Below are 19,364 nucleotides of genomic sequence, written 5' to 3'. Positions count from 1 at the left end.
GAAAAGAATACACTAAGCTGCAAACCTGCATCAGTGCTTTGATGCTGTGGTTTCTAGTTTCGGCGTTGCCTGCTTGTCCTAATCATTCACTCAGCTACAGGATGATTTCACTGGAAAAACAAAAACAGCTGATGATATCACTGACGTCCATATTGAGAGGGGATTTTCTTCTTACTGTTGTTTCGTAACAATGCCTGCAAATCATAATTTATGACATTTTGTTGTGTCCCATTAGTCAAATTAGGTGTCACTGACTGTTCTCATAGCAACACCAGCCTGATCGTGTCTTCACACCAAATATCAAGTTTTGGTTTGCCAGAGATGCAGACTGATGCTAATTTGTGCAGAGCAACGCAAACAGAGGCAAGTGTATCTGCACGAGTTCACCTCATTGGGCTGCAGACACCTGCGAGTTCTCCTGATAGGCTGACAATCAGAAATGAGGAACATCTTTACTGTCACGTTCTCTAAGGAGCTGCACCCACAAGAAGTGCTTTCAAACAGTGGACGAACTCTGGAGGAATTCCTGGTACATTAGTAAAAACAATGAGGACACTTTATTCACAAGCTGATAACAAACGTACAGAAAAAATTAATGTTTAACAGAACCAAAAGAAAAAAAATCAGGAAACAACAAAAAGCAGTAAATAAATGCCAAACGCTACAAAAAGGTTGAAGCACAGACACCAGAAACACAGGAAGTCACAAAGAGCAAACCAGCGGATCAGACAGAGTTAATTATTTCAACATTATGTGCAGTCTTCGTACTGCTGCTTATTTCTCAGTTTATGGCTGCAGATTACAGCTGTGAAGCCCTAAACTGGCTCTACTTAAAGATCAGAAGTTACTGTCACACGGCCTAATAAAGAAGACGTGGAAACACTTTGTGTTGTCAGCAGATCAAAGTGTAATTAACTGTATTGATTGAACAGGTATTCTTGTGTTTTTGTTCCAGCATCCAAACGAGCACAAACACAGACTCAGCAGCTTCCTTCTACACTTCAAATTAAGAGCAAAAACATTCATACAGTTTTTTCTTCACCCAAAGAAAACATCATAACATTAGTAACTTTACAGCTGGCTTTCATTTGTGACGAGGGTAACGAGCTGCATCTGTAACCTGCCCCCCCAGCACAGGTCTGTGTTGCACTTCCAATATGCTGCAAAGTTGTGACCATGTTGGTTGAGCCACGTCAAAATTAGAGCCGTGTTTGTGGCACAGAAACTCAACCTTTGCACCCCTCAAACACATCATCAAGTTGGCCGATGACACGACTGTGGTGGGTCTCATGTGCAAGAACGATGAGTGAGCATACAAAGAGGAGGTGCAGCAGCTAATGGACAGAGTCAACAACCCGTCTCTGAATGTGGACAAAACAAAGGATTCAGAAGAGCATAGAGGGATCACTGGCCACTAACCCTAACACTTAACATCGATGGATCCTCTGTGGAGGTCGTTAAAAGCACCAAATTCCTTGGTGTTCACCTGGCAGAGAACCTCTCCTGGTCCCTCAACACCAGCTCCATAACTAAGAAGGCCCAGCAGTGTCTCTACTTCCTGTGGAAGCTGAGGACAGCCCATCTCCCTCCATCCATCGTCACCACCGTCTACAGAGGGACTCGAGAGCTTCCTGAGCAGCTGCATCACTGTTTGGTTGCTAACTGCACTGTATCAGATCGCAGTACAGCAGCTGAGAAGATCACTGGAGCCTCTCTTCCCTCCATCACAGACACCTATCACACCTGCTCCATCCGCAAAGCCACCAGCATCGTGGAGGACCCCACACTCCCCTCACACACTCCCCTCACACACTCCCCTCACCCAGCTGCCTTCTGGAAAAAAGTACTGGAGCATCCAGGCCCTCACTGCCCGACCCAGGAAGTAGCTTCTTCCCCCAAACCGTACGTCTCACACACACACACACACACACACACACACACACACACACACACACACACACTGTTGTATCTGTATTGTTCTGTTCTGCTCGGTGTTTCACTGCTTTTCATTCGTGTTTTGCAGTTTTTGCACACTTGCACTTCATGCAGTCCTGTGTTGACTGTCTGTTATACGTCATATGTAGCACCAGGGTGCTTCACTGTGCGCTGTGCACATGGTGGAAATGACAATAATCGGTGGTTAGAAACAGAAGGGGAACACAGCACCGCTGAAAGCACTCAAGACTATAAGACAGAGAGGGGATATAACCTGAAACAAGAAACAGGAGAAACCCAACTATCCAAGTAAAACAGGAAACAGAAACTCTGCCTTAAAAACACACTAGAGTGAAGACTGGAGGGCACAGGGACAGAAAGGAGGTCAAAGGTTATCAATCCTACTCAAAGACTTTATCTGCAGCTGCTTGCTGACGATAACATGTTTTCCTGTAAACAAACAGGTTAGTTTGTTGTCCAGAACTAGGAGCGTGCAGCCGCATGAACAGATGGAAAAAGGCCCCAGAACTCAAAAGAGATTGTTTACAATTCTATGCAGTAAATTTCTATCAACAGCTTGAGAAAAATATGCAAACTGTTTCAGTCAGAGGACCTGAGCCGCGCTTTCTGAACTGCAGATTCGAGTCATCTTCACGTCGCAGCAATTATCCAAACTACATCCTTTAACTGCATCCGTGTCCCTACTTTCCTGCTGGGCGGGAACACGAATCGTTGAGTTGACATCACTTTAAAGAAAACACTTTACACTTTGGATGTTTGGCTTCAGGGAGTTTAGGATAATGAGAGCAGTCGAGAATCATAAAGGAAAGACCTGCCTGAAACCAACCGGCCTGACGGGGAGGAAATAAATGCAGCGGACAGTGACTGTGCTGGATCATACACAACCAGCTGGGCAGACAAAAAGTCTTGTACAAGTTACACAAATGTGTTTAGACAACTGTGATCCAACAACTGTTATGATATATTTACTTTGTTTTGTTTGACACAGTATGAAGTTCTTTACTTTCATGTCACAGAGACACAGGTTCAAACGTGCTGCTGCCAAACCTTCCATTAAGATCCTGGTAAACCAGTCGATGAGATGAGACTGGGAACGAATCCAGCCTCCAAACTGACCGAGTTTCCCTTTTTATCACCAAAGGAGATCCTGTTGGACAATAATCCATCCCTCTTTTTCCATTTAGAGCGATGCTTGCATGAGACGTGTGGTCAATGCAGTAAAACAGCACACAGTTAAATACAGCACACGTTTCCTCTGCCCACTAAAAAAGGAAAATCTCTTCACTATGTAAGCAGCATAAACGGGTCCGATCATCAATATTATCCATGAAAGACCCAAAACAATGTAATATTCACTACTTCATCTCTGTTACAGTTTTAATGAGCAGCAGTTATTTTACCATCTGCTGAAGTCACATTAAGCTGTAAGAAAACAACAAAAATACTGTTTTTGTAAACAAACATTTATTTCCTGTTAGGTTATTAAATCCATGTAATTAATAAATATTTAATGAATTTAAAGCACTTGAATAAAGATCTGCAATGAGAAATCACGCCACACCTTTGTCACAGCTTTCTTTCTACATTAGGCCAATAAACAGGTTTCATTTTTTATCTGTATCTTTTTTTAAAAGCAACTTAACTTCTATGACGTGGGCGTGATATACAAAGGCTTTTAAATCCAGGAAAGCTTATTTAACAGGTCTGTACGCCCTGCTTCAGTTTCACTGCTGACATCTCAGGAGAGCTCCTCAAAGGAGACCTTCACATGAAGGCTGGAGGCTCCTTTCAGAGCCGCATCAATGATAAAACTGCTCAACTGGCTTTTGTAATGCAGCCGAATCTGACCTGAAGAGAAGAAGCTGCATCGCTTTAAATGAAGACAAGTGTGTCTGCGTGCCATCAAGCAGGGGTTTAAATCAAAACTGGTAAACAAAGAACATAAAGAATCCTGCAGCATAAACGTTCACATGAATTATTCTCCGTGCAGCGACTCAGAAACACGTCAAACATGTGAACCGTCCAAAGGAATCATGCAGTAAAGAGTTTTTGAAAGCACAGACGTACCCAGCGGCGAGCCCATGCAGGTGCCTCCGTTTAGGCAGTAGTCTGTGCAGTGGTTGACCTCACAACGCTCCCCTGAAAAGTCAGGCCAGCAGTAGCACCTCCAGTCTCCTTTCTCATTGGCTAAGCAGCGGCCTCCATTCTCACAGGGGGGGCGGCACAGTTCACCTTCACAGCGGCAAAGTTTGTATCATTTACTGCAGCGCCATGTGCACAGTCACGTGATATTTAACAGTGTTATGGAGCTAATGTGAGACAGCAGCACGCACAGAATGCAGTTATCACCAGCGTGTTCACTAAACACATCGTGACGCTTTAGAAAGCTGCTCATTGTTATATATTCAAAGTCAATATTACTGTTAAGATACCTGAGACGTTGACATCATTGCAGGTGCCGTTCACCAGCACCTTCCCCTCTGGACAGGTGCACCTGGCACCAGTCGGGTTGAGCAAACACATGAAATCACAGGACATTCTGGAGCATGGGTTGGGTCCTGTGGAGAAACAACGGAGGAGATCATCTGCGATGCTGAACAAGAACAACTTCTCTTTCTGTGAAACGTGCGGTTGTTCTTTTTAATAGAGCTATTGAAGTGCTGTAGGCTTTAGAGGCACAGCACATGAATCATTTACACATGCATCTTCACACTGAATAATCAAAAGCTGAGAAACAACTGTATAACTGATGTGTCACCTTTAGAAGTGCTGCTTTCAGCAGAGAGGACGACATGTTCATGTTGTGAATCAAACTGCTTTAACTGAAACAGGCAAACACAACTCAACATGATGTTTGAATCAAGCTGCTGTCAGAGGTTCACATCTGTGTTCACCCTGCTTCATCCCAAAACCAGCTCTGATCAGTGTCCTGTTCAGGTTTCAGCCGTCTCGCTGTCAGTCTGAGGGAAGCCCTTCAGGTTTTTTATTGTCATATTCACAGAAACGTGAATGAAATTCTTCTTTTGGTGCCAAACAGAAAGATGCATGTATAAAACTGATAACTATAATAAATGATCATTTAAAAACAACACAAACAATTATAAAGAACTACAGTTAGTACAATAAAAGAAATACAATATAAATCGAAGATAGAAATAAAATAAGAAGAATCTGAGCTGCAGGGCAAATGTACATATTTATCCAATCTATGCTACGTCAGCGTGTAGGCGGGGTCTTTGATGGAGGCAGCTGTGGACTGATGGTACATCCTCTGCAGAGAGGGTGCTGGAGTCCTAATGATGTTTTTGGCAGTCTTCAGCACTCTGTGCAGGTGCAGCGGTGTTACTGCGCCACACGGTGATGCAGCTGGTCAGGATGGCCTCAACCATGCAGCTGTAGAAGCTCCTCAGTCTGCTCCGTAAATGCAGCCGCTGATGGCCCCTCGAAACCCGCTGTGTGGTGTTAAATGCTCCTCCCTGCTCAGGTAGGTGGAGAGCCCATGTTTGTAGTAATGTTAGCTGAAGTTACCAATCCTGGCAGACCGGGGCAACAGAAGACGGAAGCTTCGGAGACACAGAGAGGTCACCCAGGGATGTGACCTGGTCCTGCTGACTCACAAGGGCTGATCTTCCTCGGTGCTCCCAATAACTTACTTATATGCAACTGTTTGAACTGACGATCATGGAAATGTCTCCAAGAGACTTTCTCATTTTGTGTGGATCTAAAACTGTCATCATGCTGTTCTGTCAAACAAATCCTCCTTCTGCTGCACACCGAGCAGAACGAACCCTGAGATCCATTTACTGGTTTAAGAGAGTTTATTTATATATTCAGTTTAAAGGATGACGATAACAGACAGAAATCAAAATCTCTGCAATCTCTTACATATCGAGCCTTTGTGTCTTATCTTCTTGCAAGCCAAGCACATGTTGTGCCCTCAGACTCCACAGTGTACACTAATGAGTCTGTAGGAACAGCTGTCGTTTAAGTGAAAACCTGACCGAGGCTGAGCTCTCTCACGCTTTCTCATCATTAACACCAGAGATGGAACCAATAACTGCCATGCTTTATCACCTGGAGGAAGTGAGAGGACGGACGTGGCTGTATTGATCAGAACAGTGCGACCGCTCTTGCTCTTGACGAAGGCGGTCGCACTTTCCTCCTCCTCCTCCTCTCACTTAGCTTCCCTGCTTAGCCTCTTATGTCCTTGTCTAGTCTCGTGTTTTTTGTATTACTTTTCCCTGAACACTCTCTCACAGTCTGTTCTCTAAAACCTAAAAGAGGAATTATGGATTTGATCAACTGGTCCCTGAATGCAATCGACACCCCTTTCTCAACGAGAAGTTTGGGCTCAGGTGAGCCTGAGTGCTGAAGATATCTACCTATGAACCATGGTAACAGGGTTCTGATCGGAGCTGGCTTGGCCCTGACTTATCGAAGAATTAAGGAAGCGGAACCGGCTGTTCAAACCCCCACAAGGCTGCCCGCTGGGATTGAAACGATGGGAGAGGCGTGAGTTTCTCAAAAAAAATTGGATGACATCTTGGGGAAGCACACTGTGGTCGTGAGTATGGAGAAGCTCGCGGCTCTCCAACGGGAGATTGAGAGACCAGTGTTGGACTGTAGAACTGCTTTGAAATTCATATGAGCTGTTCGCTTTTTACCATCACATGAAGTGATGGTAAAAAGCACCATCACTTCATGCGGACACCCTCTCGGCGCCAGCTGCAAGGCTGGAGCCGAACAACAACACCCTGATTACGACTGTGTTGAGTCTGTTCCTTCCCATCCCATGCAAGGCCACCTGGGTTGGCTGGAAGACTGTTTACTTAGCCTGGCAGGGCGAAGGACACTGTCTCAGCTGAACTCTGGACACACATACATATACCCTGATATGCACACACTCATCCCCCCTCCCTTTCCAAACGCCTTCGATGCTTGTTGCCTCCTGGGAACACGGCGGGTCTGAGCCCGCGCTGGATGGTAGCGCTGGGCAGGATGGCTGCTGTGTTTGCTTCGGATTGCTCCTCACCCCCCACCCGACCCTGTTGCTGGTCACGTGCTCCATAATGTTGTACTGTGGACATGTATGTGCTTTCTGTGCAGAGGAGTTTTTTTGTTTCCTGTTCTCATGCTGTCCTCCCAGGAGCCCAGCATGAGCAGAGGTCTCTTTATTCCTCTTGTACTTTCCCATTGTAGTGTACATTTCACCCCCAGGGGTGTGTGTCCTATTTCACTGCAGGGCAACCTGCACGTGGCGAATAAAGCCTTGATATTGATTGATTGAACAGGTTAGTGGTTTATGTTGCACACGTGAAACATGCAGCTAAATATCATTTATATTTTTAGAGCATCGTTTCACAATATTAGTCCAGTTGTTTCGTTAAAATATGTAGAATTTAACTTTTTATTGAAAACCTAATTGTTCACTAATCATAAATTTATCTTAATCCACAGTCCTGCATACTGCATGACTCCAGTTTTCATCATCATCATCGTTTATTTATATAGCACTTTAAAAACACACAAGGCCGACCAAAGTGCTGAACAATAGAAACATAATAGATACCATAAAATAATAAACACAGCGAAAACAATAAAATATAAGTAAATACAAGTCAGTCAACCACTGAGTCAAAGCCAGTGAATAAAAATGTGTTTTCAATCTGGATTTAAAAACCAGCACTGATGTCGATCGCCTAATGTGAAGAGGAAGATTATTGCAAAGCTCAGGAGCCACGATAGAGAACGCTCGGTCTCCTCAGTGATTTGGGGACTGAGAGCAACGGCTGCTCAGCTGACCGGAGCGAGCGAGTGGGGACGAAGAGCTTCAGCAGATCAGACAGATATGCAGGTGTTATTTAAAGATTTAAAAACCAATAAAATAACTTTAAAATGAATCCTAAATTCAATTGGTTTTGTTTGTTTGTGGCAAACTGCATTACATCCTAATATGTCAAATAACATTAATAATAAAACTGATACCAGATAAATAAAATGGATTGATCGATTTTTAATAAAATAATGACTTTTCCACTGTTGAGCGTCGCTCAGCTGCTCACAGTGAATGATATCATTTATAGTTTGCTCTATAAAACAGCTCCACATGTTTCACTCGGCACAGTTTTTAGAACGATCTCTCAGGTTTGCTGAATATTCGTCTTTAGCTTATTTGTCAGACGTGCAGCAGGTGGATGAATTTCCGAGCTGATGTCTCTTCACCACATTCATGTTACTTTTCCAGGGTCAACGTGTCGCCGTGAACAGACCAACGTTAGCCGAATGGGACGTTTAAAAGTCGTCAGCCAGATGTTAAAGTAAACAAGCAACAAAGCATCCAGAGAGAGATTTTCTCTGATAGTTTCATGAAACGGCACAAATAGAGAAACGTGTTTCTATTTGTTGTACACACACATTTCTAACCTTATATTTAATGTTTGATGACTCTCAGAGTTCCCTGAGGGAGGCTGGTTCCTCTAAAGTCTGTGTGATGGTCAAATTTAGGATAGTGCCTGGAGCTCTGTTATAGCTGTGGAGATGCAGAGGGAACTGGAACTGTACGTTGTTGTCACATTGTTTATATAATGTGGTCTGGACATCAGCGGTCCTTCAACATCCACACATCCATCACTGAAACCTTAAAGTTTTAATAAAACTCCTCCCGTACTGGTTGGAACAGCTGGACCTCACCTCTCACACACACACACAATAAATGATTGTTGTTATGTTTATCATAAACCTAAATATCGTGCTACTGCTGCTCCAGTATGTGTGGTTGGTTACCAACTGCTGATGGTTGCATTTATTATTCGCCTCGTCTGCTGCTCTAGTCGTTCATTCATAAATATGATCGGTGGCTGTTTGTGTTTATAAGAAGTCTTTAGAACATCAAAGGAACAAATAATAACAACAGAACTGAATTACAAACACAATTACCAAGTAAATAAGTGATCAAACCTCAACTGACTGAACAGCGTTTCCTCTTCTGCTCTAAAGGGACATTTTACAGATAAACAGTGAACATCGGGGCAGCTTACCGTCCTGCTGTTTGTAACGGTGGGAGATGAAAACATTAGTGGGCTTCTCCACCCCCAAACTGAGAAACTCCGCAGCCTGTTTCCCATACTTGTGAATCTTGAAGACCTCGTGTTTTAACCCGGTTCCATAAATGTAGTCCTCAAATATATCGATTCTGTACGGCTGGGAGATTCCTAAACATCCAGCAGAGAAAAGAAAGCAGATAAAATCAGGTTTCTGCAGCTTTGGGATTATAAAGTTTGTATCCTGAGGTGCACGGACGAAGGACGACTGTGTTGTGTAAGAGGATTGGTGCTAACAGACACTGTTTAGAACCTTAACCTTGTGCCACATAAAAGCAATGTTAATCTGGCAATTATTTGATAAATAAAGTTGAGAAAAACAAAGAGAAGCATGAAACGAATTTGTGTAGATGAAAAAGTCTTCCATTTGTGTTTACCGTGTCTGTCGCTGATTGTCACCAGAGGGTCCGAGCCATCCAATCTCATGCTCCCTATCTGCGAGAGCTCAGGATCAGCCCAGTAAATACGCTGGTTGAAATAATCAATGGCCAGCCCTGAGGGAGGATGAAGGTAAGAGATTCATTTACCTGACAAATTACACAGAGATCACTGTGGAGTCCCTCAGAGGAGGAGACCTTAAGGTCAGGACGGTTCCAGCACCAACGTTTCTCCGTCCGATTGTTTCTATTCAACAGCTTGTGTTTAAAATCCTGAGAAATGACGGCGCCTTTTGATCACGATGAGCTTTTTACAATTCCACTGTTTCCCAGAAGTCTGACCGTATAATGGAGCACCAGGCTGCAGCATTTAAATAGCTGTGCATTTTTCCACTGATGATGAATTCCTCTTTGTGTGACCAAGACAGATCATAGCATCCTTGAATTTAAGGAGGCCAAAGCAGCTCTTCAAAACTAGATCAGCACTAAGTGCTTCCCTACAGGTGTACAACACATCCCGAGCAGCTGTACGCTGCTGCGTGTGCGCTGATTTGGATATATGGATATATATATATAAACTACCATTTGATTCTTTAGAATAACAGACAGTCTGCATGCAGAACTTTATTTCATATATAACTGCAAACGTCACGTGACGCTGCAGGCGAAACACATCGTGTGTGTAAGTGTTACGGATGTTGACAGAATATTGTTATTTAATCAGGTATTTATTAGCTGCCTCAATAACAAACACGAGTTTATATTGAAGCTCTGCTATGTGGATGCATGGATGCATGTATGTTGTGCATCAAATGTGTTGCTCTGGTGTATAAACTGTGCACAATAACGTGCAGATATCAGCCCAACGACACCGTGCTGTGTTACTTTTTATCCTTATTTTTATGATCGTTCAATCATTTCAGTAACTGGAAATTAAATAGTTATTGAATAATTATTGATGGACAGGTATTGGCCGGAGATATCAGAACACACACAGTCCATCCATAAAATTCACAACATTTTATATGACTTCAAAAGTAATGATGAACTTTTTAAAAAATGTGGTTCAACAAAAGGAATAAACGAGCCGCCCACCAGTGGGTCTCCTCAGGTTTTTGTCCAGCATCACTCTGCGCAGTGAGCCATCCATGGCTGATTCCTCGATCTGAGAATGATCACCGATCACGCTCCAGTACATCATCCTGCGAGGAACCAAAATCAGCTTCAACAAATATGCATTTATTTCACAGATACATGCTCAGTATCACAGCTACTGCGACCAGCACGTTTCTGTGTTGACGTCATGTTTTACAGTTATAATAATATTAAAAAGTAAACAGGTTATTTTTTAACACAGCGTCAGGAGCTGAGACGATGAGGAAAACCAAAGACTCGTTAGCAGAGCGACGTGTCACAGCTGTGCGCCGCTTTGTCGTTGTTGTAACGCCTTTGTTGGAGCAGGTCTGGCGAGTTTAAGTGATGTAAGAGGAAATGTAACCGATTACTCTGCCGAGCGGAGCAGCTGAGTAATTAATAACATGCTACTGAGTATTATGTAATGTGAAATTGATTACGTTTTCGAAAACAGCGGCTCGTTACAGGATTAAATAATGGTGCTCTGGCAGAAACATCTGTGAAGTTGAATATTGTGTGATGTGTACTTACCCCCTGGTGGGGTTGACGGCGATGGCGTACGGCTCTCCGGCTATATCAGTAATCAGGCGGGTGCAGTTCGGTCCTTTAAGTTGGCCCACATTTATGGAATATCGTAATTTAGTCCAGTGGGCTGTGTAATAACTAAACCAGTGCATCCGGGAGTGATCGGTCCAATAAATGTTTCCTGTAATCCAGTCAGCAGAAATATCTCGGGGTCGCCGGAAGTCTGAGCACTGCAACCGATAAGAGTCACACCGTCAGGCGCTCGTGCACACGCTGATTCAAAGTGAGACGTAGCGGTGCAGTATGTGAAACTAAAGCACGGATTATTTTTAAACACTTTTTCTTCCTAATAAGCACAAAATCAAAATACAATAAAAAATACTCACAATATTTCTGACATTTGTTTTGCTCTGACTTCTTTCCAAATTGTCTTTGTAAAAAATCCCACCAGGGTTGAACTGGGTCGCCCAGATAAACTTTTGGTGGTGAAACAGAACATCCATCCCAATGATTCGGGCATTGTCCTCGATGTGCGTGGGCAGCCTGTATCCCAGGCTCTGGTTAAAGGGGTACAGGAAGCTGCGGATCTCGGTGTCGTTGGACACGTAGAACACTCGTTCCTCCGGTCCTGCCGGTGAGTCGTTCACGTGTTAAAAGGTAAAACCATTCATTAAAAGGACTCACGTCCACAGAGAGGTCACCACAGTGGATACACTGAGTTTTCTTAGCATACCTCTTGCTACACAGTTGCCGTTGATCTCCTTAAAATTCCGGTCACATGAGCATTTATAGGACCCTTTAGTGTTCGCGCAGTAATGAGGACACGCGTCAAACTGCAGACATTCATTTATCTCTGCAAAGAAGTACAGCCTCGTTTATGATGCTGCAAATGTAGTTTTCCACGTAACTGTGTGCATGTATGACATTTACAAACACGTTATAAAGTCACAGCAATCGTTTCCATTAAGACCGTTTATTTCCCCAGTTTTACTGAGGTTTGACTCACAAACTCACCTGTTGACACCTGGCAGGTTTTATCAGGACTAAACTCGCTCAAAATGAACAACAGGCACCAGCCAGCTTCCTCTAAACTAACTGAAGGAACAGATACGTAATAAGTAAATATCTAAAATGCTCTTAAGTTTATTTTTATAGCACATTTCAGTCAGTTTCATGTAAAACGCCACTAAAGTAAATGAAATGCACAACAATGATGCAGTAAAATATAGAAAAACAAATAAAATAAGTCAATAAAAACAACAACGGCTAAGGCCGTCAGTGTGTGTTAAAAGCCAGACCATAGAAACTACATGACACACGGTTACCTTCACACTGGCCCGTCTTCTGATTCCTCTTGAAGCCAGGTTTGCACTGACATATAGAATTAGCATTTGTCTGGTTGCAGACGGCGTCCTCTCCACACGGATTGGTTTTCTTTCCACATACATCTCCGCTGGAAACTACAAATAAAGGCAGATTACACATCAGCCCTGCTGGGCTCCTCCTTTCATGTGCAAAAGCCAAAGGAGCATCTCCACCTTTTACAAAGCACACTGCGGGCGCACATGTATTAGCATAAATAACAAAACAAAGCGAGGATAGCTTCGCTTTCTGATAACGCCGCGGTAACATTTGGTACTTTTCATCTCACCGACGGCTCCTTTGACGTGTCCGCTGAAGTCAGCTTGTGCCGTACTTACATGCCTTGCAGTCTTGCTCATCTGAGCCGCCGTCCCCGCAGTCGCTGAACAGGTCGCACTGCAGCTGGATCGGGACGCAGCGGCGGTTGCTGCAGGAAAACTCGGTCTTCCCACAGGGCCGAGGTCTTCCAGCCACGACCTCTGCTTCAGTGCACACAGACCGAGAGCCGACATCAGCTCATGAGAAACAGCCTGTCCAGTCACCTGCGCTTGACTTAGCTGAACACTTTGAAATCATCACGAAGTCCGTTTAGTGTTTACTACTTTGAAGCGACGTCCCGGAGTCTCTTTATCTGCTGGCAGGTCGTTTTGCAAGTGTTTGAAATAAATCAGAGAAAGAGCTTTTTGACTGTATCTGTTAATTATTCAAACTAAAAACTGTTGAGGTGTTTCACACGTTTTGCTTTTGTTTAAATTAACGGTTTCGTCCTCAGAGAACATAAGCAAAAGTTTGCCATCCTCCTCCAATAACAGACAGAGATAAAGAATATCACACAGCGATGAAGCCGCGGATGAAGAGATTATTAGGATTAAGCTCAGATTGAACAGAAGGATAGAAGCGGAAGCACAGAATTCTTAGAGGTAATGAAGTGATGGAGGAGATGGATCAGTGATGGAAGCAGAGAGGGAGATGAGAGAGCGATGGAGGAGAGCAGAGATGCGTCCTCTCCTTCCTGTCTGGGATTATTCACACAAAGCTGTGTGGAGGAAACAGGCTGGGAGCGCTCGTGTGTTTGAGAAGCATTTTCACTTTCACCACAAAAATCTGCAGGAATAAATTGTAAACTGTGTTAAGTGCACCAAACGTGGCTCCCGTTTAACATGCAGTCACAGTCCTTTTTCTGCCTTTCAGATTCCTCTGCAGCACATTTAGACTCCTGGTACTCGAGCTAAAGTTCAAAGCCTGTGTTTGCAGGTTTGCAGTGCACGAGCACACAGCCTCACACGGTGCAGGACCAACAAGCCTCCTGCTCTGCAGAATGTTCAACGTTCAGTTATTTTAGTTAAACAACATGAGAGAAAAAGAAAGCTCTGTCATTCAACAACTAAGCAGACGCTGCTTCATTGTTGGTGCTTCTTTTTCTCCCAACTCTAATTATCATCCTCACAGAACGAAACAAGGACGGCTGCATCAGGGGCGCTTTTAACCTTCTGCACTTAATTTGATGAATAAAGAGTCGTTGAACTTTCACACTAATGCCGCTCGAGGCATCGTTAGACCCGTGCTGGTGCGGTTTGCGCTCACCACACTCTTCTTCGTCCGAGTTGTCGCCGCAGTCGTCCACTTTGTTGCAGACCTGGTCCGTGCGCAGACACACGTGATCGTTTCGACAGCGGAACGGCCTCGTGGGGGGGCAGGGAAGCTTCGCTGGAGGACAAAAGACACAAACGGCTAATGGAGAAGTCCTTCAGTGGAACTATAAATAAATTAATAAGAGCATCAAATCTTTTATGAAAAGACAATGAAACGTTCCCTCTCGGGAGATCGAAAAGCAGAGGTCTATAAAATATGCATCGTCTGCTTCAAAGGAAATTCTTGTGAGTGACAATCTCAACCCACCACACATGTCCGCGTCCTCGTCAGAGTTGTCTCCGCAATCATCCTTGCCGTCGCACACCCACGTGTGGAGTTTGCATAAGGTGTTGTTGCAAATGAATTCATCAGCTCGGCAGAAGAAGGCTGCTGCAATCGAAGAGTGCAACGAGACTTTCAGCGCCGCGAACACGCCAACGGTAAAAACAGTGCATTCAAAGGAGAACAGGAGTCGCAAACGGCCCATTACAGGATTCTAGTAACAGATGCTTCTACATGATGATCCTGACAATGTGGGTCATTCCCACCAACACCAGCAGAACCTGCCTCTCCTCCCGCCTCTCCTCCCGTCTCAGAGTCGTCTTCCTCTCTGCTGTTTCGGCCCTTTTATCATTAAATGCTGTGCAGCCGCTCAAATCATTTCTCTGTTCAGTTATACAAATGAGACTTTTTTACCTTCAGACATCACGCTGACACCTACCCTGGCCGCAGTTTTCTTCATCGCTGTGGTCCATGCAGTCCAGCACGTCGTCGCAGCGCCAGCGCCGAGGGATGCAGTGGGCCCGATTCAGACACAGGAACTCGTCTTCTCTGCACTCCTTCACACAGCCGATCTGTTAGCAAAGACGCAGCCAGCAGGCGTTCTCATCAACACAAAGACGCCACAGAGGGAGCAGCACTGCAGAACCATGAAGGTTTATGTCACCGCAGCCACGCGAGCACAAAAGATGCTAAATGTTTTTAGTTGGGGAGCCTTTTTATCTCGAGGACCTCGACCCAACATATGCACAACTCTGCATAGAATCATATCTCTTAGTACGTGCTCCTCAATGAGCGCACCAAACCCTCAAGGATGAGATGGGAAAAGGTCACGCGTATGCCACAAAGTCATGAGAGCGTTTATGCCATCTGGCTGCAGACTGCACAGTAACACAGACGGACTTACATTTCCTGGAAGCACAGACGGATATATTAAAGGCTTCAATCATTTCACTCCAGAACAAAGAAGTAAGAGAGTTAAACATAAAAATACAGTTTTAGTCTCTGCTGCATAACTCATGAAGACACCATTCACTCCTTTTCTCTGCTCGTTTCTTTATTTTCATCTTCACGGCCACAAACTGGGAAACTGTATAATTCAAATTTAAAAACAGAGTCCAATGATTTGAAAATTATGTTGTTGCAACAGTACAACATGTGTTTTGTTTTTTAATTTGATGGCAGCAAAAAGCTTCAGTAAAGCTGAAACTGCACATTTTTCAAATGTTTGTGAGCAACACTTCGGCTAAACCATCGTCCTGCTTTGTCCTGAGATGAGTTGAGCTCATCTCACGCAAACACAAACCATCAAGTCTAGAAAAAGCACCGATTGGTCCTCGGTTCATGCATGAAAAGCAGCTTTCTGATTACTTAGTACTGCAACACTATGCTACTACAGTTTAAGGGGGATTCTCTGACCTCATCCGAGCCGTCCAGGCAGTTGTCGTGTCCGTCGCAGCGCAGGCTGGCCGACACGCAGCCGCCGCTGGTGCACACGTACTCGTTGACCGAGCAGGACGGCACAACTGCAGAAGAGAAGAGTGTCACAGGGGGATCTGTGAGACTGTGGTTGGTTGGAGACAGCAGTGACCTCACAGAGTACACTCTGAGCTATTCACAGTGGACAAAAAGAAAATGTTTCTTTGACCTACAAAAGAATAATAACTATAAATTGAATTCTTCACGCTTGCAATACAAACAATGTTGTGGACAACAAAGGTTGCACAAAGGAGGACGGCTCTGTGGTTCAGAGTGTGGTGGGAGCTTTCTTCACCTGTTTCCTGGCAGGTTTTTTCATCTTCACCCATCTTGCAATCTTCCTGCCCGTCACACAGCCACTTCATCGAGATGCACAGGTTGTTGTGACAGCGAAACTGGTCGTCTGAGCAGTGTGCCTCACAGCCTTTCTGCAATTAAACACAGCGAAAAACATCAAGGACGCCTACACGTCCAGCAGCCTGACTGTTTCCTGCTCAGCCCCCCTGCTGGGCGGAAACAGAAAACGACATCATACATAGTAAAACAGCTCACGCAGAGGAGTTTGACACAATCGGTCACAATGAAGGAACGCAGCGAAGGGCTGACAAACGTTCACATGAACGCAACCGTTGTTCTAACACAAGCCGACCTACACTGCTGGAACCGCGCAGCGCCCCCGCCGCCACGTGCACGCTGTGGCTCAGGAGGCGAAGCGCGTCTTCCATCTGTGTCTGTGAGCACAGAGTGAGGACTACACGTGTGGTTTCAGAAAAGAGCTGTTTAAATGTGCATGTGGTTTATAGTGCAGAGCACTTTAAGTGATCGATACGAACACAAAGCTGTATAAATGCAGTCCATTACAAACTAACGATGTAACCGCTGTTAAATACTATTTCCAGAGCAAAGTCTGGTGCTCAGTGAGGCTTGAAAGGGACCAACAGGTGACGAGGTTTTTAGAAAGTATTTCAAATAGCGTTTAAAAAATGATTTACATTGATTCCAAAGCAGCCGGCAGCCTCTCCGAATGAGAAATAAATAAAAACAGAAATAAAGCCTCAGAGTTTTATCCCGATGGGACTGAAAATAGATGCATGCACTTTTCTTAAAAGCAGCTAAACTTCACGATGCATTGAATCCAGCATGAATGCAGCCAGCATTGTTCTTCTACGTAAACACAGGTGGCTCCTGTGAATGAGCGAGTTTAATAATAACTGCTGATTGAAGGGAAACTTTCTCTCCTCAAACTATTTGACTGCACTGACCCACAAAGCTGGCGCCGGGGAGCCACATAATAAAGGGTTAATTAGGGTTGCACTGGTTTGCATGGAGGAGGATTATATGTAAAAATTGCTGTGCAGATGTTGAACAGAGCAATAAATTAACACGAATAATGAATGGTAATAACAAGGCTTTGTCCTTGAATTATGCATCGTTATCACTGATGGAGCATTTTTATATGAATCCCACAAAAATCTCTTTACGCCATGAAATGCCAGATAAAGCCACATTTAAGTTCTTCACACATTACAAGAGTGTAAAATTATAACAGAAATTTGAGGCTTTGAAGCATCTTTATGGACAAAACAGGCCGTCTTTGTGCCGCTGAAAGGCACGGGGAGGATTAGGATTTACAAAAGGAAACGAATACGAGGCTTTTCACGCGCTAATGTACTTGAAGGTGCAACAATTCATCGTGGCGATGCTTCCTGTCCAGCATTGTTTTGGAATATAGCGACCATGACGAGGAGATTTGGATCAGCGCGGTGAATTATGCCCACAATGGGATTATTTTCTTTGCAGGCGCCAATATAGCCATCTAATTTCAGTTCTCTTTTCCAATTTGGATATTTAATGCGTGCTTGTGCTGCACGCTCAGATAGTGACAGACATTTTCCAGGGATCAATTGCAGACTAAATTACACTATCCATATGCTATAATTTGGCTCATGTACACTGTGATTTGTACGCGTTAAGCCTCTGTGTCCTTTTGTGTGTGTCTACAATAGCACACATTTATGTGACCTGTAATTTTTATGTTACTTATTATTGACCCGCATCATTTGACAGCATTAGCACTGATATGATGCATAGGGACCACTCACGCCTTGTTAGCAGCTCAATTTATAATAACTGTTATACATGAACTGAAAATTAATTCAAATTCAGTGTGTTCATATTTTACTATATTTACAAACAATGAACTGATAATTAATAACGCCTGGTGTAATTACACTATTAAGGTAAATAATACAGTAAACGTGTGTTTATTGATTTCAGTGGTTTTTGTGCTAAAACTACGTTTGATGCATGGCTGATTAGCACGCTCTGAAGGCGCACGTACTCCATATATGTGGTTAATAATTAATAACTACCAGATGTTATTGCTGCGTAATAATAAAGGTTTCACTGGTGGCATCAGTTTAGAGTCACAGCAGTAAACCAGGCGGCAAACAAAACTACAGCTGGAAATAAAAGTGAACAGAGGATCAGTCCTCATACGCTCGCACCTTAAAAGTCCATTAAAGCAAATGATATAAACTTCTAGTAACTTTATAAATATGTAACTGACCGATGCAGTTTAGCCTAAAACACCCAAACACGTGATTATTCATTTACAAATATTGACACATTAGTCCGTTTCTAATGTCGAGAGCGGCGGGACAGAGATGGGTTCACGTCTCCCAACGACCGGCTTCATCTGACTCAGCGTTTTGAGTTTTTACATATTTTGATGTTTATGGTTTATGTTTAATTTCTATTATGCCGAGGTTGCTGTTACGGGTCATTGTTTCTTAGACGTGTTTCATGTCTGCGTGTCTGATGTTGTCATGTCTGTATCTCATTACGTTTCCTGTTTTATTTTGAAGAGGTCTGGTGTCCCATGTTCGTGGTGTTTAGTTTCACTCCCCTGTGGCGTCATTATGTTTGTTCTAATCAGCTGTTTCCCTTCATCACCTCCTGTGTGTGTTTACACTCGTTCCTCGCTCGGTCGCCTGCTTTGTTCCCGGGTTTACAGACTCATGTCAGGTCTTCAGGTTTCTAGGTTCCTGTTCCTGTTCTAGGGTTTTTATATTTAGCTGCTTTCAGTTAATATTAAGTCTGTTCGCACGCTTTGTTTCATCTGCATTTGGATCCACTCTCCACACAGTCCGCCTCAACCTGTGACAAAATCGTCTGAACATCCAGCCTTCTGTGCTAAAAGTGAGCTTTTCCATCTTTGCTGAGATACAATCAAAGTATAGTTGTGATTAGTGTGTTAAATGTAGATGAGTTTGTGTGTGTAGATGCGGACCAAGTTTGACCTTGATGTGTGTGTGGGTGGCCACAGGAATGTGGAAATTTTGTATAGCGCTTTACACATCCACACATTCACACACTGGTGATGGCAGCTACATTGTAGCCACAGCCACCCTGGGGCGCACTGACAGAGGCAACGCTGCCGAACACTGGCGCCACCGGGCCCTCTGACCACCACCAGTAGGCAACGGGTGAAGTGTCTCGCCCAAGGACACAACGACTG

The 19,364-nt window shown here is 44.0% G+C and overlaps 1 protein-coding gene across 6 annotated transcripts in view; it reads right to left on the bottom strand.

Annotated features, from left to right (window-relative positions):
- The window catches only part of lrp1bb (low density lipoprotein receptor-related protein 1Bb), a 250,031-nt gene that overhangs the window by 13,996 nt on the left and 216,671 nt on the right, over nucleotides 1–19,364 (bottom strand). For 4 of the 6 annotated variants that reach the window (XM_040027788.1, XM_040027789.1, XM_040027783.1 and 1 more), the window contains 15 exons: nucleotides 16,140–16,272; nucleotides 15,785–15,891; nucleotides 14,808–14,940; nucleotides 14,354–14,476; nucleotides 14,039–14,161; nucleotides 12,793–12,936; nucleotides 12,418–12,552; nucleotides 11,826–11,945; nucleotides 11,479–11,720; nucleotides 11,099–11,322; nucleotides 10,529–10,635; nucleotides 9,434–9,550; nucleotides 8,994–9,167; nucleotides 4,389–4,514; nucleotides 4,024–4,188 (listed from right to left, as the gene is read on the bottom strand). In XM_040027788.1, the coding sequence (XP_039883722.1) occupies nucleotides 4,024–4,188; nucleotides 4,389–4,514; nucleotides 8,994–9,167; nucleotides 9,434–9,550; nucleotides 10,529–10,635; nucleotides 11,099–11,322; nucleotides 11,479–11,720; nucleotides 11,826–11,945; nucleotides 12,418–12,552; nucleotides 12,793–12,936; nucleotides 14,039–14,161; nucleotides 14,354–14,476; nucleotides 14,808–14,940; nucleotides 15,785–15,891; nucleotides 16,140–16,272 (2,173 nt within the window). The remainder of the gene's footprint in view (nucleotides 1–4,023; nucleotides 4,189–4,388; nucleotides 4,515–8,993; nucleotides 9,168–9,433; nucleotides 9,551–10,528; nucleotides 10,636–11,098; nucleotides 11,323–11,478; nucleotides 11,721–11,825; nucleotides 11,946–12,417; nucleotides 12,553–12,792; nucleotides 12,937–14,038; nucleotides 14,162–14,353; nucleotides 14,477–14,807; nucleotides 14,941–15,784; nucleotides 15,892–16,139; nucleotides 16,273–19,364) is intronic. The other 2 variants (XM_040027784.1, XM_040027785.1) reach the window with 2 other exon arrangements.

Source organism: Simochromis diagramma, unplaced genomic scaffold (assembly GCF_900408965.1).
Source record: "Simochromis diagramma unplaced genomic scaffold, fSimDia1.1 OVJJ01000343.1, whole genome shotgun sequence".
NCBI classification, from domain to species: Eukaryota; Metazoa; Chordata; class Actinopteri; order Cichliformes; family Cichlidae; genus Simochromis; species Simochromis diagramma.
Note: the sequence above shows the minus strand (reverse complement) of the source record. Positions and strands in the feature narration are given on the sequence as shown.